The sequence below is a fragment of the Sceloporus occidentalis genome, unplaced genomic scaffold (genome assembly GCF_023333645.1).
Source record: "Sceloporus occidentalis isolate IW3139 unplaced genomic scaffold, rSceOcc1.0.p SCAF_8, whole genome shotgun sequence".
Classification (NCBI taxonomy): Eukaryota; Metazoa; Chordata; class Lepidosauria; order Squamata; family Phrynosomatidae; genus Sceloporus; species Sceloporus occidentalis.
Window position 1 is genome coordinate 5,319,564 of NW_028316988.1, and position 25,388 is coordinate 5,344,951.

At 44.6% G+C, this 25,388-nt stretch overlaps 1 protein-coding gene across 2 annotated transcripts in view; it reads left to right on the forward strand.

The window, feature by feature from the left end:
- The first annotated feature begins 3,551 nt into the window (after positions 1 to 3,551).
- The window catches only part of LOC149307706 (tRNA pseudouridine synthase-like 1), a 41,581-nt gene continuing 19,744 nt past the window's right edge, over positions 3,552 to 25,388 (forward strand). For both annotated transcript variants that reach the window (XM_089536922.1, XM_089536921.1), the window contains exons 1-4: positions 3,552 to 3,623; positions 4,642 to 4,782; positions 6,036 to 6,093; positions 19,109 to 19,296. In XM_089536922.1, the coding sequence (XP_089393048.1) occupies positions 4,724 to 4,782; positions 6,036 to 6,093; positions 19,109 to 19,296 (305 nt within the window). In that variant the 5' untranslated portion in view covers positions 3,552 to 3,623; positions 4,642 to 4,723. The remainder of the gene's footprint in view (positions 3,624 to 4,641; positions 4,783 to 6,035; positions 6,094 to 19,108; positions 19,297 to 25,388) is intronic.

Sequence of the window (25,388 nt, forward strand, 5' to 3'; positions counted from 1 at the left end):
CGTCCTAAGAATCCGGAAGCTGCACCAAAGCTGCACTCCCGTGCTTAGGAATGGAGTGCGGCTTTGGCGCGACCTCCGGACTCTTAGGACCCATGCATCATTTAAAGAGCATACCTCCAAAGAGACCCGAAGCAGCTTTGTTTTGGCAGTCTGTAACAGGCCTAGGATTCTATGACAGATATCCACCCAGCCTCTGCTCAAAGACCTCCAACTACAGGAAAAGAGATCCCAGCTCAACTTTAGGAGGAACGTCCTGACAGTGAGGGCTGTGGGTGGAACACACTGCCAGTTGGAGCATGTCCAGAGGAGGATGACCAAAAGAGTGAAGGGTCTGGAAACCATGAAGCCCTATGAGGAACGGCTTAGGGAGCTGTGGATGTTTAGTACGGAAAATGAATGGTTGAGAGGTGATACGAGAGCCCTGTTTAAGTACTTGAAGGGAAGTCACATTGAGGAGGGAGCAAGATTGTTTACAGCCATACCATATAAGATCTGGGGCCTCCTTCCTTGGAGGTCTTTAAACAGAGGCCATCTGTCAATGATTGGGAGTTTGATCGGGAGTTCCTGCATGGCAGAATGGGGTTGGACTGGATCAGGGCCCTTGGGGTCTCTTCCAACTCTAGGAATCTATGATGCTAGGGTGCAGCCAGGTGCCACGTTTCCACATCAGATGCTGTGACACTGGTCTTAGTAACATCCATGGCAGAGGATAGTTTTCTTCTTCTTCTAGGTAGTGGAGGATCTTTAGTTTGCCAGGTGCTTCAGCCCTTAGATCCCAGAAGCCTCAGGTGGCATGGCCAGTTTGTAAAGACTGTTACCCCAAAATCAATCCTCCTTTCACTCCCTTCTTTTCTTATATTAAGTTGATGCAAAGGGAACGTCTAAGGCACATAGCCACAAAGGCGCTCCAGTGCAAGGAAACAGCCATACCATAGAAGATCTGGGACCATATTTGGGGATCTGGAAGGCTCAGCATGGGGAAGGACAAGAGCACATAGCCATGGATAGATAGACCAAGGCTCCAGTCTGAATAGTGGGGTGCGACTGAGGTGTCTTCAAGTAAACAAAGCCAAGAGTACCTCCCTCCAGGTGTGATTTACCTTTGACTAGAGACATTCGCATTGATGTCTCTGGTCAAAGGTATGGGAAGAGAAGGTGACCATTCTTCCCTCCTGGAAAATCCACTAGACTCCTGAATTTTGCCCAATGATATGTTTTTGCACTATAAACATGCCCACTTGGGCACCACCAATTTAGTCTTTATTTGGATCCAGACTTAACTCCTGCTTAAAATCCACGGGACTTAAGCTAGTCCCAGAATAGACTGGTTTCAAAATGCTGTAAGGTTGACTATGTCTGGATCCGACTCATTCTTGTAGGCTTGTTGTTTTGCCAGTCATACAGAAACACAGATGGAGGGATCGCTGGAAGGTGGACAGAGCATTTAACAGAGAGCCAAGTTTTGAGTCCTTAGGGCTGCAATTGGGACTGAAAAGCTTAATGGGGCAATGACTGGTCACATCTCCAAAATGAGTCCGAGGCACCTCTTTTCAGGCTCTTAACCTTCAATTTTGGAGTTGGAAGGATGAAATGTGTTTCAGCCACAAAGCTGACCCAACATATTTTTGCTACCTGGGGAACAAGAAGATAGTGCCAGAGACCTGAATCTTATGGGAAAGCTGGCTATGAGACTGGGCCCTCCATTACACTTGAGGACAGCAAGATGAGATAGGAATCGGGAGCGGAGGCGCCTGGATGTTGCTGAAGCAGCTTAGGGAGCTAGGCATGTTTAGGATGGAGAATAGAAGGGTCACAGGTGATACGATAGCCCTGTTTAAGTATTTGAAGTGGTGTCATATTGAGGAGGGAGCAAGCTTGTTTTCTGCAGCTCCAGAGAATAGGACATGGAACAGTGGATGCAAGCTACAAGAAAAGAGATCTAGGACTTTCCTAACAGTAATAGCTGTATGACAGTGGGATACATGTCCTCAGAGTATGGTGAAGTCTCCTTCTTTGGAGGTCTCCAAACAGAGGCTGCATGGCCATCAGTCAGGGATGCTTTGGCCTGTTACAGACTACCAAAATAAAGCTGCTTCGGGTCTCTTTGGAGGTATGCTGTTTAAATGATGCATGCGTCCTAAGAATCCGGAAGCTGCACCAAAGCTGCCCTCCAGTGCTTAGGAATAGAGTGTGGCTTTGGCGCAACCTCCGGACTCTTAGGACCCATGCATCATTTAAATAGCATACCTCCAAAGAGACCCGAAGCAGCTTTATTTTGGCAGTCTGTAACAGACCTTTGATTGTGAGTTCCTGCATGGCAGAATGGGGTTGGACTGGATGGCGCCGGAGGTCTGTTCCAGCTCTATGATCTCACGATTCAATGCAGCATGCACCACTATTGGCTCTGCTGGCTAAGGCTTCTGGGGAGCTGCAGTCCAACCATCTCTGGAAGGTGCTAGAATTCCCATTCCTAATTTAGGAGGTGTGGGATAGGCTGCATTCTCAGTCCCAGGGAAACCAGGAGGATGGTGCACCTCCATGGCTAAAGTCTTGTGAATGGAGTGGCAGCCTGTGCGTCCCAATCGGATTAAATTAATCCGGTGTGGCTGAAGAGCAATGGAGCAGCGCATGATGTGCCTGCTTAATCCTGATCCCACCCTCATCACATCTGCAGAAGCTGTGGGGACATTTTCTACACACACCACAGAGATGCTCAGAGAGAGACCGGTTGCATAAGTGCTCAGCCGGCTTGCATCAGGCGTATCTGCTTAAATGATAACATACTGGGACATTTGGGGACGAATATGACATTTGGGGTCATATTTCTAGATAAAGAGATCATAGCCAGATCTTGAGAAAGTAAAGGCTGAAAAATGATAGATGATTCATGAATGTGAACCTGGCCTGCATGCACACTACAGAAATAATCCAGTTTGACACTACTTTAATTGCCACGGGTCAATGCTATAGGATTCTGGAAACTATAGTTTTGGGGGATAGGGAGCCTTCTGGGTCAGAAAGCTCTGGTGCCACAACAAACTACAGTTCCCAGCATGGCTGAGGCTTCTGGGAGATGGTTTCCAAAACCTCTTAAAAGGGCACAGTTTGGGGGGGAATCACTACCCCAAACTTGGACCATCCAGATTTCTTGGACTTCAACTCCCAGAAGCCCTAGCTAGCTTGGCCAACAATCAGGAATTCTGGGAGTTGAAGTCCAAAACATCTGGATGATCCATGTTAGGGATCCAGACTACACTGTTGAGGTTTCTGCCTCCTCCTTTGGAGTCTAATGCTGCTTTGCTTAGGAACTGCTCAGCAAACAAGTGAAGCAGTGATCAAAGGCAGCCTTGCATCCTCAGAAGCGGTTTTGCCAGAGCCTCCCTGGCAGAAAGGCGGTTAGACGTTTCTTGTTAAGCGAGGAATTTTTCCCCAGTCCCTAACCAGGAATCCCAGCTCGCTCTCAGCCCCTCCCGCGGCTGCCCGGCTTTCCATTTATGGTCATGAAAGGCAATCAGAACGCGACGCAGCACTCTGAGGACCCCGACGCAAAGGTCCTTTCTCTCCGGCGGTGCCAATTTGGGTGGCTACAATAATTGCCTGAATAATGAACATTTGCCAAAAAAGTAAACATTTTAAGGGGGGCGAAAAAATCCTTCTAGAGCCTTCTCTCAGGCTGCAACCGCAATGTAGCAATAATCCGGTTTCGACCCCGCTTTAACTGCCACGCCTCCGTGCTATGGAATTGTGGGAATTGTCGTTTATCGTGGCTAATAAGTGGTGTGCCGGTGTCGAACTGGATTATTTCTACAGCATTGAATGCAGGGCAAGACAGTGTAGGAATAATGCATTGGGAAGGTGCCTTGCCCTGCCTTTATTATATTCATAAATTATACACACACACACACATTTTAAATATTGTGAGCCGCCTTGGGTCCCTTTTTGGGAGAAAGGCGACCTAGAAATAAAATTAAACTAATAAAATTAATAAATGAAGCGAAGGAAAGGGACTCTGCAAAACTAGAAATGCATAGGAATTGTGTTTTTAACTATATATATATATATATATATATATATATATATATATAAACTATATATTATAGGTTTGCCATAATTGTCCACTAAAACCAGGGACAAAATGTAGGACAAATTCTTGACCAAACTGTAGGACAACTGCAGGACAAAACTCAGCCCAAAATGTAGGACATTTAAGGTCCTCCATTTTTCTCAAATGTCCTACATTTTGGGCTGAGTTTTGTCCTGCAGTTGTCCTACAGTTTAGTCTAGAATTTGTTCCACATTTTATCCCTGGTTTAGTGGACAATTATGTGTGTGTGTGTGTGTATATATATAAATTTATTTGGGAGGAAAGACAATGGGAAAAACACCTCCTAAAGAGTCCATTCTTAATAGAAGTCAAGCATTTCAAACAATGAGAACTAGGTTTGTGGAAGAGGAGGAGGGAAAATGTGGTTTGTTTTGCTTAATTAGCCGTTTTAAAAAGGTCAGTGGGATCCTTCTTTTTAAAATTTTGCCCTCCATGTTTGTCACTTTTAGGGTCTCCCAGATGTAAACTTACAAGCTTTATAAAAAGCAATTACAATTGCAGTAGCCATAACAGCATGCCTTGCCTGAATCTTGCAGGTTGTCATGGGCTGTAATGAAGGACGAGCCAAAAGCTGAGTATTTTGGCCTGGAATTGGAGAAGAAACCCTGAAAAGCCAAGATGTTGCCTCAGAAGACTCGGTATTTAATCTTCTTTCAGTACCATGGAACAAAGTATAGGTAAGACAGATGCCTTTGAAAGCGTCTCCAATAATCCTGACACTTCTGTGGTCAGAGATTCCTATATGGCCATGACAAATAATAATAATAAAATAATAATAATAATAATAATAATAAAGTTTACTTATATCTATATTTCCCGCCTCTCCCAAGGATATGGTTCCCATATGGCCTCAAATAAGTCCTCTTTTATTTCGCCTCTCTCTAACCTCACTCTATATGTTAATTTTCCAGATAAAGCTATGGCTGCATCCACACTGTTCTGGTGCCACAAGGTACAGTTCCCAGAATTCCATAGCATGGAGCCATGCCAGTTAAAGTGGTGTCAGACCAGATTGTTTCCGCAGTGTGGATGCAGCCTTGGTCATTCACAGTCACTGGCTGTTCACAGAGCATACTAGTTGAATAGATCTGTGGTGACAAACTAGAGATGGGATCATTGCTCTTCCTAGAAGACCAGAAAGTACAATATGGCCTTTGTTATTGTGTAGTTAGAGGCCACCAAAAGTCACAGTGCAGGACTAATAGTAGGCTGGGGTGGGTTTAAGAACCCCTGAGTTTCTCACAGTGTAGAATATGTTACAAAAAGCCATTGGAGATGGAGCATACTGAAGAAATACCACTTTGTAACAAACCCCGAATTTTAAAAAACATGCAGCTGAGCTGGGAATTTGCAGAACGTGCAAATGATCTGGGAACAGGAATCAATTGATGGACAGTAGCTATCTATCTAGTGGACTCAGAGCTTTAAAACATTGCATTTTAGGACTACAGTTCCCAGAAACTTCCATTATCCATTGCAGCTGGGAGTTGTGGTCCAAAGAGTAATATTTTCAATGCTAACTGGACTTGTCTGGCTCAAGACCTCTGAGAAAAATGCTTTCGGTTCATAGCTGAGGTAGACCAGTAAAATGCTGGTGTGACAGATGAGAGAGAAAAGCCCCATACAGACAGGCCAAAATAAAGCTGCTTAGGGTCACTTTGGAGGTATGCTGTTTAAATGATGCATGCGTCCTAAGATTCGGAAGCTGCGCCAAAGCTGTGCTCCAATCCTTAGGACTGGGTTGTGGCTTTGGTGCAGCTTCTGGAGTCTTAGTATGCATGCGTCATTTAAACAGCATACCTCCAAAGTGACCCGAAGCAGCTTTATTTTGGCCTGTCTGTATGGGGCCATAGAGAAATTAAGATTGAGAAAGAGAGATAAAGATTATAATAACTATTGTCTTTCTCCAATGTTTTTTCTCTCTCTTCAGTGGTGTGATGGCGTCACCTCCTAACCAGGCAACACTTGGAGTGCAGAATTATTTAGAGGTAGGTGCTACATTTGAAATTTCTAAAATTGAATTGGGGTTGCTGCAGAATAGTAGCAATGAGAAATGGACAGAAGTCCTTCCAAAGGTAGGAGGAAAGGTGGTGTCTTAATACCAGAGAGCTGGAAGAGTAATGTCAGCCTTCAAGCCAATTTTCTGCTTGGTGCGGAAAATCCAGCATTTCCAGCAAAAATCTATTTTCTCCCTCTTTCTCTCTTTCTTTCTGAAACCAAGATTTCAGGCAAAGCCAACCTGTGTTTGAGCTGTGCCATCTCAAAATGGAGATGGTGATACAACAACAACAACAAAAATCCATTACATACAAAGCTGGTATATCGGGATAAATGTTAAGCTCTTAAATTCGTGTCTCGGTCATGTTGATTTTCTGTGTGCAAAAATCTTTTGTTTCAGTTGTGAACTATCATCACCACAATTACAGTCTCCTATACTGAAAAAGCCAGTATGTCAGGGAAGAAGGATAGTAACGTAGCCTTCTCCCTTCAGCACTAACTTTCTATTTGCAGGGTTAGATGCATTGCAACTCAAGTACAGCTTGACTACCACCAGCAGTTCAAGAGGCTGATGAAGGCTACTCACTGCCTTATTTCCTAGTCTGTGCCTTGAGTAGTCACTTACTTTTTGGGACTACAACTGGGGGGTTGTGGGAGCTGTGGTCCAAATTAGAAACTTTCCAAACTCTGTTTAAGGCAGGTCTCTTCTGTGATGTTTCAGAGCAGCAGTGAGAGCAATTAAATAGCTAGATTTGTAAGTGTGGAAGTGAGCATACAAAGAAATTTCACCCTGGAGGTGAAGCACGCAATCAAAATGAAGCAACTTCCAGCCACTTTGGAAGCATGGCGTTTAGGCAACGCACATCTCCAAAGTAGCCTGAAGCCACACTGAAGCCTCAGTCTGGTCCTTAGGACCAGAGCAAAAAGAAGCCGGGATAATCTGGCTCCTGGCGGCACAGGTCAGCCGCTGCATGCACAATCCACTTTAGGCGCAAGCCATGTGGTCAGTGGGGTTCTAACCCACCTCTGGCCGGAGTGGACTTGAGCTGCTCTTTCATGCCTGTTTGCTCCAACCCTGAGGCATTTGATTCGTCATGAAAGAACATAGTCAGGATTTGGTCTTGAAAAAGAAGCATGAGCCTGGTCTTAGGGCTCTTTGTCTAGAGTTCCCAATCTGAACTTGTGAGGACAGCACGCCTGCTGGGATGGTGTTTTAATGCTGGAAGCGTTTGAAAGGTAGAGGAGTGACTCAGAACTGTTAATCATCCCCTCCTCTGTGCTCCGTGTTCGGAGCATATGGACGAAGGTGGGCAAGCACATCCCTCGCCAGCTGCCTCCCTCTGGATAGACTCATAGACTTGGAAGGGACTACAAGAGCCACCTAGCCCAACCCTCTGCCATGCAGGAATATATACACTAAGGTGTTTCCTCCTTTGATAAGTGTTAATACTGTACCATAACTCTTACCTTTACATCATGTTTAACAAATTATGTTTATGATATTAATAAAAGGCAATAATAAAAGGCAAATAAAAATTTAGTGGTCCTATCTATCCCTTTGCTCAGCCTTTTCTTTCTTTCTTTTTCTTTTTTATTGCCACCTTGGTTGAGTCAGGGATCCAGAATCGTATCTATTATTTTCATAGGCCTGTTGCAGACTGCCAAAATAAAGCTGCTTCGGGTCTCTTTGGAGGTATGCTGTTTAAATGATGCATGGGTCCTAAGAGTCCAGAGGTCGCGCCAAAGCCACACTCCATTCCTAAGCACTGGAGGGCAGCTTTGGTGCAGCTTCCGGATTCTTAGGACCCATGCATCATTTAAACAGCATACCTCCAAAGAGACCCGAAGCAGCTTTATTTTGGCAGTCTGTAACAGGTCATTCTTAGCTATTTGTCTTTCTTTAAAGAGCTCAATGTAGTGGATGTGATTCTCCCCAACCTGCATTTCATCCTCACAACAGCTCTATGATGTTTAAACGGAGAATCAGTGGCTAACTCAAAGTCACCTAGTGTGCTTCATAACTGTGTCTGGATTTGAACCTGGGTCTCTTTAGGCCTTAACCAGTATTCTCAACACTACACCCTGCTAACTACCTTTGGTTTCAAGTGTTTGAACCTTGGAAATTTGGTCTCGCACAGGGGATTATGCATTATATTTTTCTTATTTGTTAGTTCTGTTTATATCTTTGCTTGCCTCTAGTGAACGAAAGGATGTGTCCATGGCTCTCCTGTCTCCTTTATTCTTCTTTCAACCCTGTGAGGTAGGCCAGGCTGAGAAAAAATGACTGACCAATTCCACATTCAGTTTTTGGAGGCCCTGCAGCCTGTTCTCTTACAAAACCTGTCCAGTCCTGGGAACTTCCAAATGATTCCTTTTGCCAAATGTCTTGAATGAGAAGTAGCAGTCCAAACCCCACAAAGACTTTGTACACCTGCCCAGACCACTTTTGCCTTTGTCTTCTGAAAGACTTTTGACAGCATCAGTACTAGGAGGATGGTAAAGGAGGGCTGGAGAAACACAAGATTTCATTGTTGGGTTGTAGCAGCCATCTACAGTAGTGGAGGGGAGGGGAGTCTTCTTCCTTGGAGGTCTTTAAGCAGAGGCTGGATAGCCATTTGTCAATGGGGATGCTTTGATGGAAATTTCCTCCATGGCAGAATGGGGTTGGACTGGATGGCCCTTGGGGTCTCTTCCAACTCTATGATTCTATAATTCTATGACTTATATCACCTGGTTGTTCCATTTCACATGTGCATATTGTTAGTTTTGGATAATAAGTGTGCTGCAACATGTCGAACTGTTCTTCTATTTTGCAATGTACAAAACTATCCTTATTCTTTCTATATTATATCTGACTGTTAGCAAATTTTCTGTTAAAGAAGTAATGCCTAGGAACACATCTACTTCATTAAATTAGGTATACCTCTTCTGAGCTAGATGTCCCAAAGTTGCATGAGGAAACAATTATTTATTCAGAACCATGAGGACTGACGCCTTGCTTTATTTTAAAGGCAGTCTCATTGGTAGAAAGCATAATCTGCATGCAAAATGTCTGAGATTGAAGCCATGGTAACCCCAAGTTAGTCTGAAAGGGTCTGCTGCCTGAACCCTGGAGAGCTACTGCCAGTCAGAGTAGTCAGCACTGGGCTAGATGAGCAAAGACTCCAACCTGGCTTAAGGAGAATTCATAGAATCATAGAGTTGGAAGAGACTGCAAGGGCCATCTAGTCCAACCCCCTGCCATGCAGGAAATCCAAATCAAATCATCCCCGACAGATGGCCATCTAGCCTCTGTTTAAAGACCTCCAAGGAAGGAGACTTCACTACACTCTGTTCCAGTTCAGATTGTGGCCTAATTTTTCATGGTGGGCATCCTCTGTGGTTTTCAGATTGACAATTCCACATCTAATGTGTCTGGTGTGGTTCAACATCTTTCAGATGTGGTTTTTGACTTGATTGTCATGATAAAAAGTCATAGGGGGTGGGTGGGCGAGAGAACAGAGATAGCCCTTCCATATCATTGTGTTGAATGAGAGAGAAAAGAAATTGATCCTTGGGTGTGCAGGATCTGCTCCCCTCCTCATTCTGAAGGATTAGAGCCATTTCCCTTTTCCCACTAATGTTGGTTGAACACATAACATGCTCTCCTTCCTTCTTCCCTTCACTGAATGGCTGGATTTCACTATTTGATCATATCTATTTGATCATATCTAACTGGGATCATATCCCAGTTCAGCTGAAGCATGGAAGCTAATGAATTAGCAAAGAATTTGAAGATCTTGGCTGTTGCTTTTTAACACAAAGAAGGAAGGCTCTGTCCCTCATGATTAAGGAGTGTGTATGTGTCTTCAAATCGCCATTGACACATGGCGACCCCATGAATTTAGCTGGCAAAGAATGGCCAGAGGTGGTTTGGCCAGTTCCTTCCTCTGAAATATACCCTACTGCAGCTAGTATTTGTTGGCCATCCACCATCCAAGTACCTAAACAAGGCTGACCCTGCTTAGCTTCCAAGATCAGATGGGTTCCTTTTGGATATGTAGGTCCCACCGTGGTTGAGGAGATAAAATGAAGGAAATGAGGGCTGCTGAAAACTTAGGCCTGTTACAGACTGCCAAAATAAAGCTCCTTTGGGTCTCTTTGGAGGTATGCTGTTTAAATGATGCATGCATGGGTCCTAAGAGTCCGGAGGTTGCACCAAAGCCACACTCCATTCCTAAGCACTGGAGTGCAGCTTTGGTGCAGCTTCCGGATTCTTAGGACCCATGCATCATTTAAATAGCATACCTCCAAAGAGACCCGAAGCAGCTTTATTTTGGCAGTCTGTAACAGGCCATAGAACCATAGAAGTGGAAGGGGCCTCATGAGCCATGAAGTCCAGCTATCTGCTCAGTGCCAGATCTCCAATCTTGCTGATACAGGGGAATCTTACACTGTACTGTATTAGCCTGTGTACTATATTGTGCCTACATTGTGCCTCTAGGGCAGTGCTTCTCAATTATTTTCTGTCATGCCCCCCCTAGGAAGAAGAAAACATTTCGCGCCCCCCGCGCGACTGTAAATAGTATCATTTGTCTATAAAATTGGTCAAACGAGCCCCCCTTTACGGAGCCTCGCGCCCCCGCTGGGGGTCGCACCCCACTATTTGAGAAGTACTGCTCTAGGGATTGAAGGGTGGGTGTTCATGCGCCACAGGTTGCTCTCTTGCAGATTTGAGGGGACTAGGAGGATCCAACTCAGAAAAGTGAATGTGGCAGCCACAATTAACAAAGATCTTAAAATCTCCCCATTGGCAACATAGGGTCACGGTGATGTCTTCTGGAGAAATGTCACACATTCATGGCTGTCCCTGATAAACAGGGATTGTAGCGGTTGGTGCTTTTACCTCCTCTTCCCTGGATTTCATTTGCATGCTCTGTGGTTTCTGCTAGAAGAACCCCTCCCTCCTCTACTTTCCTCCCCAGCCTTGTGTTTCTTATTTCTTGCAACAAAGGCTGCCCAGAACAAATCTTTTTCTATGCAAATCTCTTTTTCTTGGCCTATGAACAGTTGTTCAAGGTCCAAGAATTTCTTCCCATGCAAGAGAAAACACCAAAGGGAGTGGAACGGGACAAGAGCCCAGGACAGACTGAGTCTTTGGAGAGACAAAGGGAGTTTGGGGTTGAGGGGCGTGTGTGGCTGGGTTCAGAAAAAGACATCTGGGAATCTTGCATGACTTGGAAAAGCTTGCCTGAGACGTGCAGGATTCTATATTGTTAGTACTGGATGGAAGGAGTGGATTGGTGGACCAATTCAGAGTCTCTTTTACTATGAAAATCCTATGATGAAACACTGTCTCCCATTCCTAGAGGCACCATAAGTCAAAACTAACTTGACGACAATTAAAATTGACAAATCCTAGCACATTGGCGATGGGGGGGGGGGATTTTCAACCTCTCATATCAGATATCCCAGGAAACAATGGCTTGTTACAGACTGCCAAAATAAAGCTGCTTGGGGTTTCTTTGGAGGTATGCTGTTTAAATGATGCATGCACCCTAAGAATCCGGAAGCTGCACCAAAGCTGCCCTCCAGTGCTTAGGAATGGAGTGTGGCTTTGGCGCGACCGCCGGACTCTTAGGACCCATGCATCATTTAAATAGCATACCTCCAAAGAGACCCAAAGCAGCTTTATTTTGGCAGTCTGTAACAGGCCAGTGTTTTAAGAAATCAGATACACTTACAGAGGTTACATTTTTCAACAGTTGTTAGCCACGACATATAAGAACTGCCATATTCTGGGGTAGTCATAGAATCATCGATTTGGATGAGATTAGAAGGGACATCCAGTCGCACCTCTTGCCATGCAGGAATATACAGTCAAAGTACTCCCGACAATATGGCCATGCTCCCCGTTTAAAAATCTCCAAGGAAGGAGACTCCACCGTATTCCAAGCATATTCCACTGCCGAACAGCTCTTTTTGCCAGGAGGTTCTTCCTAAAGTGGAGATGAAATCTTTTCCTGTAGCTTGACTATTGCTTCCTGTCCTGTTCTCTGGAGCAGCAGAAAACAAGCTTGCTCCATCCTCAATATGACGCCCCTTCAAATATTAAAACATGACAATCATTCATGTCACCCCTTAACCTTCTCTTCTCCGGGTGAAATATACCAGCTCCCTAAGCCACTCCACATAGGGCAGTGATGGCGAACCTATGGCACGCGTGCCAGAGGTGGCACTCAGAGCCCTCTCTGTGGGCACATGTGCCATCGTCCCAGCACAGAGTTTGCCAGAGTTTGTTACTAGAAAGCCAGAGGGACATAGCACTTTGCAATAAATAAGTGGGTTTTGGGTTGCAGTTTGGGCACTTGGCCTCGAAAAGGTTCACCATCACTGACATAGGGCATGGTTTCTAGACCTTTTGCTATGGACATAACCAAAAAGCCCTTTTTATTGTTCTTAAGTTCACTAGTAAGCTTGAGCTTGTTTTGTGCCTCAGCTTTTCTGACTTTCTCCCTTCGCAAGCTGGCTATTTGTTTCGATTCTTCTTTGGTGATTTCCCCCTTCTTCCATTTCTTGCGCATGGCCCTTTTGAGTCTTAGCTCAGTGAAAGGTTCTTTAGACATCCATCCTGGTTTTGTTTAGACACCTCTCATCTTTATTTCTCACCGGAACTGTTTGGTTAGGATCAAATCTAATATAGATCTGATCTCCTTGTTCGTTCTCCCACCTTCTGAACAATGAAATTGTCTGCAAGGCAAATGAGGAATTTCCAGATGCTGGTAACAAAAATGGAAAGGCCTTTGCCTGCAACACAACCTACATGTGAGCTCCTGAGAAATGTTCGACTAGCTGCTGTTGGTACTGAGACTTAATCCAAATGTACTTTGAAGGAAGAGGTTGTTCATTGTATCCGGATCTCTCTGTCCCTCTTCATCCCATTCCACCTTGGGCATCATTAATTGGGATTACTGGTCATTGTTTCCCCCACTTCCAACACACAGAATATGACTGCCCAGTAAATAATGCATCGCCATATAATTTGGCGTGGATGATATTAGTGGATTAGTTGGTGGAGGGCGGTAGAAAGAAGGCAATGAATACATAAAAGTGGCAGATGTGCATGGGGGAGCATGGGGGGCACTGGGATGGCACAGGGAGGACACAGAGAGGTCATTTGTGAATGGGGTCGGGAGTTCATGCGCTCCACTATATGAATTACAAGGTCCTTTCAACTGGATTGCAGATGGAAAGATCCCTTTTGCAGACTGCATTAGGATTAGAGGCATGTTGTACTGGAGAAAACAATCAAAAGGAAGAGACAAGAATTCAGACAGCTATGATTTGTACCTTCAGTTAGGATCACGAAAGCATACCATAACCATGCCACATGCACATGTCAAGAGATCACCTGGCAAAGGTAAAGAGAGCACTTTCTCTCTGTCCAGCCGACTTCTCAGTCTTGTTTGGTGGAAACAAGAGAGAGGGCCTGCTTTGTAGCTGCTCCCAGATTGTGGAACTCCATCCCTAGGAAGGCTAAAATGGTTTTCGTTGATCCTGTGGTCTTGAGGCAAAAGTCCTCTTCACTGAAACATGGACAACAGACTGAGGTGTATCCACACCACAAGTTATAGCACTTAGATATCACTTTAAACTGCTGTGGTTTGGTTTATGGACTCCTAAGATTTGTAGTTTCATGAACATTCTGCAAGATACCTCTTAGGCTATAGCTCAGGGAGTGCACTAAAGTACCTCACCATGCTACAAATCCCAATATTCCATGGGAGCTAATAATAATAATAATAATATGTTTTATTTATATACCGCTATTCCAAAGATCATAGCGGTGAACAGCAAGTAAGCTAATTAGCAAGTAAGCTAATTTGCCCCCAACAGTCTGGGTCCTCATTTTAGCTCCCTCCTCGGAATGATGCAAGCCTGAGTTGAGCTTGGGCCCTTTGCTGGTCTTGAACTCGCAACCTTGTGGTTTCGAGTGAATGGCTGCAGTACAGGCATTTAACCACTGCGCCACCAGGGCTATGGGTAAATAACAAAGTAATTTGAAGTACAGTGGAATATGAGGATATTCTGCAATGACATTTTCATTATATTATTATTATTATTATCATCATCATTATATTTGTATCCCGCTCAAATTTTGGAGGATTTTCTTAGGCAAGGAATACACAGAGGGGGCTTTGCCAGTTCCTTCCTGGTAGCCTACAGCAGCTGGTGCTTGTTGGTGATCTCCCATCCAAGTACTAACCAGAGCTGACCCTGCTTAGCTTCCAAGATCAGATGGGTTCCGGTGCCTTCGGGGTATTCAGCCCTCCCCATGTCTCTCCATCCTCAAAAGTGTCACTTTTGCTTTCTATGGTGCGGTATAATATCTGTCAGAATGTACTAAAAGAAGTGCTACTCTGCATAAAGGTAGTAAATAATGGGGTTTTATTTGGTTAATGAGAATCCTATAACTATTCAGGAGAAGGATTCTCATTCTGTTGTTTCTGCAGGCCTTCCCCACATTGCAAACCGAGCAAACCAAGGGACTGAATGGCTTCTCTTTCAAGTGTGAACCCAGGCTTATGCTTAAGGGCGCTCAAACAAGCTGGGCTTCATAAATCCACTTAAAACCAAGGTTTGTTGTTGTTGGATTACGTATTCCATTTTGTTTGGGCTTTCTTCCCCATAGTCCCTGCTTTGCCTGTCACACAAAACTTTCCCCTTTGTGGTCCGTTGATCCATATTCACAAAGAGGAGGGCAAACAAGCTCAGTGCTTGCATTAATCCCAGATCCCCCGGCTTAAGGCAATATGAAAACACAGCAGGAATCGGCGACCTTTGTATGTAAAGTTGATATGTGTACAAGAGGAATACACTAAATTAGTCACAGTGGCAGTAATTCAAGACAGTGCAATCTCTCTAGCTTTACTATGCCAACGTAATGGTTATAATGGGGGGATGGAAAAGTAGACTGCATCCACACTGCGGAAACAATCTGGTCTGGCACTGCTTTAACTTCCATTTAAATACCATTCCCAGGATTGCATAGGATTGCGCCATAGTGGTTAAAGCGGTGTCTGGAATGGTGTGTGGCATCATGACGTCCTGGGAGTGGTGTCAGGACATTGCGCCCTGACAAAGTGCCGGTCTGTATACAGGGCCTTAGTCTCAAAGGTACTATAAGACCTCTCTACATGCCTAACCAGTGTGTTTCGGACTACAACTCCCATAATCCCATGCTAGGCAGAACTTCTGAGAGCTGATTTTACAAAGCATCTTGGGGGGCCAAAGATCCCTTTCTCCCCTGCTCTGTCTGTCTTTACCTCCCCTCTTGTGCCCATTGTCTCAGCCCCACCTTGCCACCTGCGGATGCTAAAACGCTTGCCTTGATTAGCTGCTTTAGCCCTTGGATCATTTTCTTATCAAATGAATCCCATGCCCAGAACTCTTTTTGCAATGCAAATTGAACACATGTGCTGAATTCGTGGAGGGCCTTTCCTGTGCAATATTTACGTATCTTGTCAGTGTGTCCGTAGATTAGAGTTCTGTTGTTGCTGCATCATCATCGTTGTTGCCACTACTACTACTTTTGCTGTTGCTGCTGTGTATCTTCAAGGCATTTCTGACTTATGGAGACCCTAAGGCAGTGATGGCGAACCTATGGCATGCGTGCCAAAGGTGGCACTCAGAGCCCTCTCTGTGGGCACATGTGCCGTCGCCCCAGCACAGAGTTTGCCAGAGTTTGTTACTAGAAAGCCAGAGGGACATGGCACTTTGCAATAAATAAGTGGGGTCTGGGTTGCAGTTTGGGCACTTGGTCTGTAAAAGGTTCACCATCACTGCCCTAAGGTGACCCTAAAAAACCTATCACAGGGTTGTTTTTGGGGCAAGATTTATTCCGAGGGGGTTTGAGGCTGAGAGAGCATGACTTGCCCAAGGCCTCCCAGTGGGTTTCATGGCTGAGTGGGGAATCGAACCCTGGTTTTCAGAGTCATAGTCCAATACTCAAACCACAACACCACACTCACTCTGTTACCACTATTATTAATACCATGTCCATCATTATAATCATTTCTCTGCTTAGTGTTTTATCTTTAAATTCAGTTTTATTTCTGTTTTGAGGACTGTGCAGTAACAGGGTTGCCACCCCTTGAACCACTGGGAATGGGACTCATTTTGTCTCTGTCTCCATCCCACTCCCAACCCAGTCTTGCTTTCTGAGGTTTAACAAGAAGGACTAGGAAAGTTTGTCTTCTAAAAAACACACATACACAAATCCTCTACTATTTATATAGTTCCTCCAACCTTTTCAAATGATTTGTCTCCTTCCTCGGAGGTCTTTAAATGGAGGCTGGATGGCCATCTGTCGTGGATGCTTTGATTTAGATTTCCTGCATGGCAAGGGGTTGGACTGGATGGCCCTTGGGGTCTCTTCCAAGTCTATGATTCTATGAGGACCCCCAATAAGGGCTGCATCCTATATACCAGCTTTGTCCTCTAGACATTTTAGTCTTCATATCCCAACAACCCTAGTCAGTATGGTCATTGACCATTGATGCTAGGAGTTGTGGTTTAAAACATATGGAGAGCACCAATTGGGGAAGGCTGCTATATAGATTTACATGGAATTTGAAGCTGTACCACTGAACAACTGAAAGCCTCTCTCAATTGCCAATGGCAGCTGGAAAGCACTGCACTAGAGTAGCTAACCATTGCAGTTTGTATTTCATGCTCAGCTTATGGGGAAAGGTTAACAGCATCGGAAGACATCACTGCACAGTCCTCCCAGAAGCTTCTCTCATTTTAGTAAAGGTTTGGGATTAGGTGTCCTTCTCTTTTCTACAACGCTTTTTCCCATCAGAGATGACAAAGGCCATAAGACATGGCAGGTGGGTGGATTGGCTCCCTGTGCCAAATACTTGACTTCCCAGCCTTGAGTCTACCATCGCCTGGAGTAGAGCGCATGAACTGTTAGTGCTCTTGACCTCCAAGTGGCTTTGTTCTGTCACCTTTCACTCACAACATCCAAAAATATAAGCTGATGATATTCATACTATAATCTGTTTTACATAATGTTCCATGTTCCTGCAAGCCTGTCTGTCATGCCATTCTTCTAAGCGGCTTTGCTAACTTAGGAGCGTTACTTGAAACCTGGGCTGGAGAATGTGTGATCTGTGGGCCAGATGTGGGCCTCAGTCCCACAGAAAACACCCAGAGCCCCCAGTTTGCTTATTAAAAAGTTTAACAGCTGAGCTATCTATATCTCAGGACTGTCTACTCCATCTTTCTCCAGTCTAGTGCCATCCACATGTGTTACACTTCAGCTTCAATTGTCAGTGGCAGTGCTACCTGGCACCTTTTGGTTACTTCCAGTTCAAATAAACCCATTGAAACAACTGTTCAGTGGTGGATCAACAGATAGGTAAACCCCACTGACTCAAGGGGTTGACTCTAATTGGAAGTCATAATAGGAATCTGACCAGTGAGTATTGCTGTCCAAACCATCTGGAGAATGCTTAGTTGGAATGGTTGTGCTGCACAGGTTGGCCATGGATCCTTGTGGTTTCAGACAGGATTTATTATTTCCAGGTGAACCTGGATTCTTTGCAGCCAAGCGTCTACTGTGCTCCTAATTCATAAGCATGGTTCAAAGAAGTGTTTTAGTTCTTTACAAGGGAGTCCTTAATGCCGTTGTTATAAGTGCTCTGCATGAAAGTTGCCCTGTATTGGTCAGGGATTGATGCTTTAATAGCTTGTGTTTGCAACTGAGCCTTAACTTGGCATGTATAACTTGCATTGGCAAAAACACAGGTAATATGATGGCTCTCTTTCCTCACCCAGTTCATCAGCTTCCTTTTAAAACTTTCCATTCTCCCAGTGTTCCTTTAAACCACAATATTCCTTATAACAGGGTTAACTAAAGTACAGCCTCACTCTGTTTGCTGGTGAAAGAAATCGGTGTGTAATGCACTTTGGTGTTGTTCAGTTGATGCTAATGCATTTTGACAATAAGCCGACTGCTCTTTACTGTGTCAGTTGACCTAAAGAGAAACGTATTTTGAGAGTGCAAAGTTAGTAGATTTTTATGTTCTTAACTAGAAATGTTTTTGTGTTCCACCTGTTCTTAACTCTGAGGGTTATCACTAGAGACTTCATGCCACTGGGGATAGGAGGAAGAGCTCTGGCAGTGCAAAAGCTGTGAGCGCCATGTCAAAAAGTCAGATCCTATGATCTATATCAACTATGCAAATAGTTTTTATTACTCTGCATAACTTATTCTGGTTGTGCTAAAGCCGGAGTGGGAGCCATGTGGCCTCCAAATGTGTCTGGACTGCAGCGTTCAGAATCCCTCATCATTGATGGTGCTTGCTAAAGCTGGTAGATGTTATAGTGCAACAAGGTCAGGAGGGATACATGGTTCTTGTAAAAGCTGGTGGAAGGACGGGAGGAATATCCCTTTCTTGGGCAAGTTTCTGGAGTGCATGTTAGCCTCCATGCATTTTTTGGGGGGGTGTTCATGTTGTCTGTTGACTTATGCCAACCCCATCAATTTCATAGAGAGGGAGGAATGGATGGATGGATGGACAAACAGATGCTGGCATAAGTCTCTATCTGCCACACAGGAAAACTGCTTCCCTTCTAGTTGAGCTTCTGATTTCATGTTGTCCCCGTGCTTGCAAACTTGTCTTAGCACTTGTAAAGGACTAGAAACGTATTCCCCAAATACACATATTCTGAACAGAACATTCTTTTCTCTTTTATAGGATTTTTTGGTAGTATGTATGTAGAAATCAATTAATCTTAACAATGTAATTTCCGCTTCCCCAGTTTCTTTACATGATAGCTCATCTACTTAAGGGTGAAATGGGATAAAGCATGGGTTTTTCATGATGGAGAAAGTCCCATGTCCAGTCTTTGGCATCTCCAGTTTTCTTTTACAAGAACATAGAAAGCTACCTTATATTGAGATTCAGCACCTGGGTCCATCCCATCTATGTCTTCTATTTGTCTGTGTTCTTTCAGAAGGCAGCGGAGAGGCTCCGGCCTTTGGTGCCAATCAAATTCGTCATCTCCAGCCGGACTGATGCCGGGGTGCATGCCCTCTGCAATGCCGCCCATATTGACATAGAGAGGTCAGGAGGCAAGCCACCTTTCTCCGAAAGCATTCTTGTTGAGGCTCTCAACCGCAATCTTAAATCTGAGCCCATCCGGTGAGTTTCTTAGAACTATAAAGTACTTGATTGTTACTAAGTTTGGAGCATGTGTATAAAGGGCTTGGCCTGAGTTTCAAGACCATGGGGAAGATTGTTCTTTTCTCCCTATCGTGGTTGGAGGTACATCTGTTGGGGACTCAATAAAGATTCAGAATGGGGAGGGTAGCTATGAAAGAACTAGAAAAGATCCTAAAATGCAAAGATACACAACTGAGCACAAAAGTTAGAATCATACAAGCCATCGTATTCCCTATTACCATGTATGGATATGAGAGCGGGATCATTAAGAAAGAAGATAGGAGGAAAATCAATTTATTTGGGATGTGGTGCTGGAGAAGAGTGCTGAGCATCCTATGGACAGCCAAAAAGACAAATGGGTCCATGAATAGAGCAAGCCTGAAATCTCCCTGGAAGCCAAGATGATAAAGTTGAGGCTTTGGTACTTTGCTCATGTCATGAGAAGCAATGACTCATTGGAAAAGACAGTAATGCTAAGAAAGGTGGAAGGATGTAGAAAGAGAGGAAGGCTGCATGCTAGATGGATGAACTCTGTTAAGGACTCATAGGGCTCACATACATCCTAAGAGGCCAGAAGTTGTGCTAAAGCTGTGCTCCAGTCCTTAGGACTAGAGCATGGCTTTGGCGTGGCTTCCGGCCTCTTAGGACGCATGCATAATTTGAGCAGTATACCTCCAAAGTGACCCGAAACAGCTTTATTTTGGCTTGTGTGTTGAGGCCCTAAGCAGAGCAGTGGAGGACAGGGAGTCTTGGAGATGTCTCATCCACAGGGTCGCCATGGGTTGAGATCAACTCGAGGTTGGTTAACAACAACAACAACAACAACAAACCACCAAGGAGCCTCCTCTCTAGCAACCACTCATGACAAGTCAACCAACAGGGTCTCCAAAGATGATCTTTAATCACAGGCAGGTTTAAGCTCATGACTGGCTTTCTAACCCTGAAGATGTCTCGATAGATGTGTGGATCATCCTCAAAGGTCTCACCCACCCACCCTGGGGATCTATTTTGACAGCCCTGAACTAGACAGATGAGTAGATCTGTGTGACATTTATTTTCCACTACGGGCTCCAGCCGTTGTCATGGAATCCAAGTAACGTGGACACCATCCGAATTTAAGCACACCTACTCTCCAAAGGCACTCTTCCTTGGTGGAGAGGGCAGAGACAGGAGGAGATGGTGATGTTAGAGAGATGAATCTCATCACTTTCTCTTAAGATGTTACATAAACAGATTTATCCAAACCTAGGCTTTGTGGTACTGCCATACCAAAAGCTACAGCAAGGTGAAAACATGCTGCTCCCAGACTTTGCTTCTCATTCTTCTTAGGCCTTGGGTGCTTGTGCTCCTGTGATGGCAGCATAAGTTGTCTATCTGGTGCCAGCTGTCACCACAATTCAAATGCAGTTGTTCTTGCCATATCTACTGTATATACTCAGACATGAGTCTACTGTATATACTTATGTCTAAGTCTAGCATTTTTAGTTTAAAAAATTGACCCAAAAAACCTGATTTGACTTATCTAATGGTCAGTGTAAGTACCCAAAAAAGGAACCATCCCCTGGTGAAAGGCAAGAATATAATCTGTCCTGGAAGCACTGTCTACTCTCTAATCCATCCAACCTTTAGTGTGACCACAAACTTATAACTGCTGAAATTTTGTAGGCTCTTTGGCATCGTTCCCTTTGCTTCATTATTTAGATCCTTTGTTGCATGGCCCTACATTTTACCCTTGACTTATCCACAGGTCATATCAACATTTATAATTTTGGCCCCAAAACCTGCCCTCAACCTATACACGAGGTCGACCTATAGTCAAGTGTATGGTATGTAAAATTGGCTCCGTAAAGCTCTCAAAGAGATACTCTTTTTATCTACCCCACAGGGTTGGTGGTTAGATTAAAACCTGGAGAAGCAAAATGTACACTTCAGATGCAAACCTGTTAAAGTGGTTATTTGCTCCAGGGAGAGGCACTAGTGCAAGAGACACTAGTGCAGTGATGGAGAACCTTTTACAGACTGAGTGCCCAAACTGCAACCCAGACCCCACTTATTTATTGCAAAGTGCCACGTCTCACTGGCTTTCTAGTAAGAAACTCTGGCAAACTGTCCAAGGGCAATAGCATGTGTGCCCACAGAGAGGGCTCTGAGTGCCACCTCTGGCATGTGTGCCATAGGTTTGCCATCACTGCCTAGTGCATTCCCTTCTGTTTGGTAGGAGAAGAGAAGGGACTTGGACAGAAATCAACAAGAGCAGACTCCTTTCTTAAGGGAGCATGCCCTGTCATAGCTTTCAATGAACCTTGGTTTGTAACTCTGTAGCAGTGGTATCCTTGCCGCAGTTTAGCCCTACTTCCATTTCCTTTCTTCTTTCTGCTTGTCATACATTAGATTGTAAGGTCCTTGGGGCAGGGATCCTCCATTCAGGGGAAGTGCACTGCACACTGATCACAGAATCATTTATTGTTGCTGTGTGCTTTTAAATTGTTTCTGACTTATGGCAACCCCAAGACAACCTTTTCATGGGGTTTTCTTGGCAAGTTTCTTCAGAGGGGTTTGGCATTGCCATCCTCTGAGCCTGAGAGAGTGTGACTTACCCAAGGTGACCGAGTGGGTTTCCATGGCTGAACTGGGATTTGAACCCTGGTCTCCAGAGTTCTAATCCAGTGCTCAAAGCACTACACCATGCTGGCTCATGGAATCGTTCCTCCAACTTGCCATGGAGGAACGATGTGGCTGTGTACTTTAACAACAATAGCAGGAGGCGTTTGTCACCAGTTTGCCAGTGAACCGGAGTTGTTGCTTCCACAATGGCATTGTCTGCTGTCTGGCGGCATCAAAATTGTCTCAACAAAAGACAGATTAGGGGGATTCCATAAACCCCTGCTTCAGCATGGGACAAAAAAGTCCAGCTTCCCTCCCACTTTAAGCCTGTCACCTACTTTGTAAAGAACGTAGCAAGCATTTGTGACTATTGACTCTCCCCATTCTTTTCCACTCACAACCCAGCTGCTCACATCTGCTTTATTTTCTAATCTGCATTCTGTTTAATACTGCATGGCTGGCATGCAGACGCAGCAAGTTCTCCTCTTGGCAGGGCTGACCCTAGCCCTTCGATCCTCTTCCGCTCCTGGTTCTGTCCTCTTCCCACCCCCATTGAAAAGCACCTTCTGATAATACTTTATGTCAACTTTTATTAGTGTGTGTGCTCAATGCATTTCTCCTTGCCTAGTGGTTAGGCTTCACATGAGGTCCAATGTGGGGCAGAGAACAAGGATTTTATCCTGTTCTCCCAGCTGCCATGTCTGGAAGTACAATGTACAATTGTATTTTAGCTCTTATTTTTTTAAAAAAGGAACCATCCCCTGGTGAAAGGCAAACTATAATCTGCCCTGGAAGCATTGACATATCTCTCTTCTCTCATCCATCCAACCTTTAGTGGGAGCATAGTGATGCTTGCTGGAATTTTGTAAGTCCTTTGGTGTTGTTTTCCTTTGTTACATGGCCCTAAGTTTTACCCTCGACTTAGCCATGGGTCATATCAAAATCCATAATTTGGGCCCTAAAACTTACCCTCGACTTACACATGAGATCAACTTATAGTCAAGTATGGCTTTGATGCAACTTCCAGACTCTTCAATGCATCACCATATCACCAAAGTGACCTGAAGCAGCTTTATTTTGGCCTGTCTGTATAGGGCCTATATATGGTATTTTTACACCTCTCTAGGAATCTCCAACTCCTCCACTGTAACTCTGTAGTCAATATCTGCCAGAAGTTGATCATAGATTCATGCTGGAGGACCTACAGATGCCTCTGTTAAGGAAAAAGCAACATGGGATATACAGTGAATGAAATAAAACTTGTATGTGAGAGTCAGGATGACTCAGCAAAAGCAATTAAGAGCCACACAGGTGTATAAGGTAATGCAATTAACAAGTCCTAAATGCCAAGGACAGAAATGTAAAGTGGATAATTGAACACACCTGAGAATTGTTAAATGGTCAAGGCTGAGATGATGAAATCATTAATTCTGGGTAGAAACAAGAGAGCCAATGAGAATGGATGTACACGCCCACTGGGTGGATACTGACAAGAGTGGGTGGTATGATCCAAGGACTATAATAATGGCTATGATTCCCAATGTATTGTGTGGGTAGTAGCAGTGGATAGTAGTGAGGAGTATTGTTGTATTGGATAGTTTTGGAGCTGTATATAGTAGAATAAAGTAGATCTTTTATATAAGACTACTGAGTTGTCTGGTGTCTTGGGTGAAGATACAAGAGCCAGCTGGATCCTGAAGAAGTGTGAAGACTTCTGTGGAAGCAAGAGTGAGAAGGCTTGGAGAGTTTGTCAGGGTCTTCAGCCTATTCTCTGTAACTCTGCTGCTTTAGAGCAAAGCTTTATCCACTGGCCAAAACTGGTCAGTGCCAGTGCATAACAAGGTGGTGAGTTCGAGCCAGAGGTGAAGAGCAACAACTCCCATCATCCCTGACAGCCTCGACAAGTGTTTTCTCTAGGAACTTCTAGGTCAGGGGTAGGCAACCTGCGGCCCGCAGGCTGGATGCGGCCCGGCAAGGCCTTGGGACCCAGCCCGGTCCTGCCACCAATTGCCGCCAGGGCCTTTGGCGTCTCACGCGAGGGGCATGGTGGGGCAATTGTCTATGGAAGCCTCAGAAACATGCATTTATCTTAACATTTTTTTTAAAATCAGCAATTTTTTTCACGTGTCCTCCATTTTTTTTAAAAAGTGCCCTCCATTTGAAAATTTTGTCCTACATTTGTCCCAGCTTATTTATTTAATTTTTTAAAAAATATTTAATTATTTATTTTTTGGCTTCGGCCCCCCAGTTGTCCGAGGGACAGCAACCCGGCCCCCGGCTCAAAAGGGTTGCCTATCCCTGTTCTAGGTCTTCCAGCAAAACTCTATGGTCAACTTCTGGCAGAACTGTGCTGGAGGACCTAGAGATTCCTAGAGAGAACATACGAATCAAAACCGCAAGTGATCAAATTCGCAAAAGTCAAAGCCGCAAATGTGGAGGGCCGGCTGTATTTTGAGTTTGGACAGCAGAAGGTGGCCCAGCTGCTTTGTGTTTTGAGGGAATGGGTTTGACCAAGCCTAGGCCACGGAGCCTGAGAACGGCTGCTCCCTCTTTGTAAATATTGCCACTCCAAGGAAATGGCCTTGTACAATCACCCCTCCATTTTCGTGGGGGATCCATTCCGGATCCACCCCACGAAAATGGAAAATCACCGATATTGGAATCCCTATTGACTCCAATGGTAACCCGCTCCTGCACATGTTGCTGCGCATGTGCCTTGGGCTAATGCCCCATTGTGTCGCTCTCCGTTTGCCCTCACGTATTTCCAAGGGACATGGACTCTACATCCACAAAAACAGAGGGGCAACTGTAATAGTAAAGCCGGCTGTAAGTGGGGATATGACAAAAACCCAGGCCTTTTGAGCAGCTTGGCAGAGCATCTTGTTTTTGACAGACCTTGGAATGGAAAGCCAGGCTCTTTGGGAGATTTAGGGCTCTCTGCTCACTTCCTGACACCCCCCTCTTGCCATTTCTTCACTGGAGATTTCCTGCTTCAGCCTTGAGTCCCATACCAAGCCAATGGAGCCGCAACAGAGCTCTTAATCCACAAAAGTTGTGCTCTACTAACCATCTGAATGTCTGATGTATCTGTGGTTTGCTTCCCATCTTATTTTTGTCTCAAAGTGAAGGAATTCGAGCTGCCCCTCCATCCTCTCTGCCAAATCTTGGAAGGAACATGTTACACCGTTGTATAGAATGAGTTACTTCGAAATAGGGAAAGTAAACGAGTAATATGAAGTTACATGTCAAAAATATAGGAACATATGGGGGACACTATTTCAGTTACCCATAGATAAGTACCGTCGCTTCCTTATCTTTGGTGTTACGGAACCATTTTCTTACCCTTCAATGTATCATGGATGGCAACCAGGATATGTGTGGCCAAGCAGTCGCATAGTATGGTCAAGATGGCAGAAGGTAGAAATGAAGACGAATGCACAAGCGAAGAGAGGCTGCAGCAGTTGGCT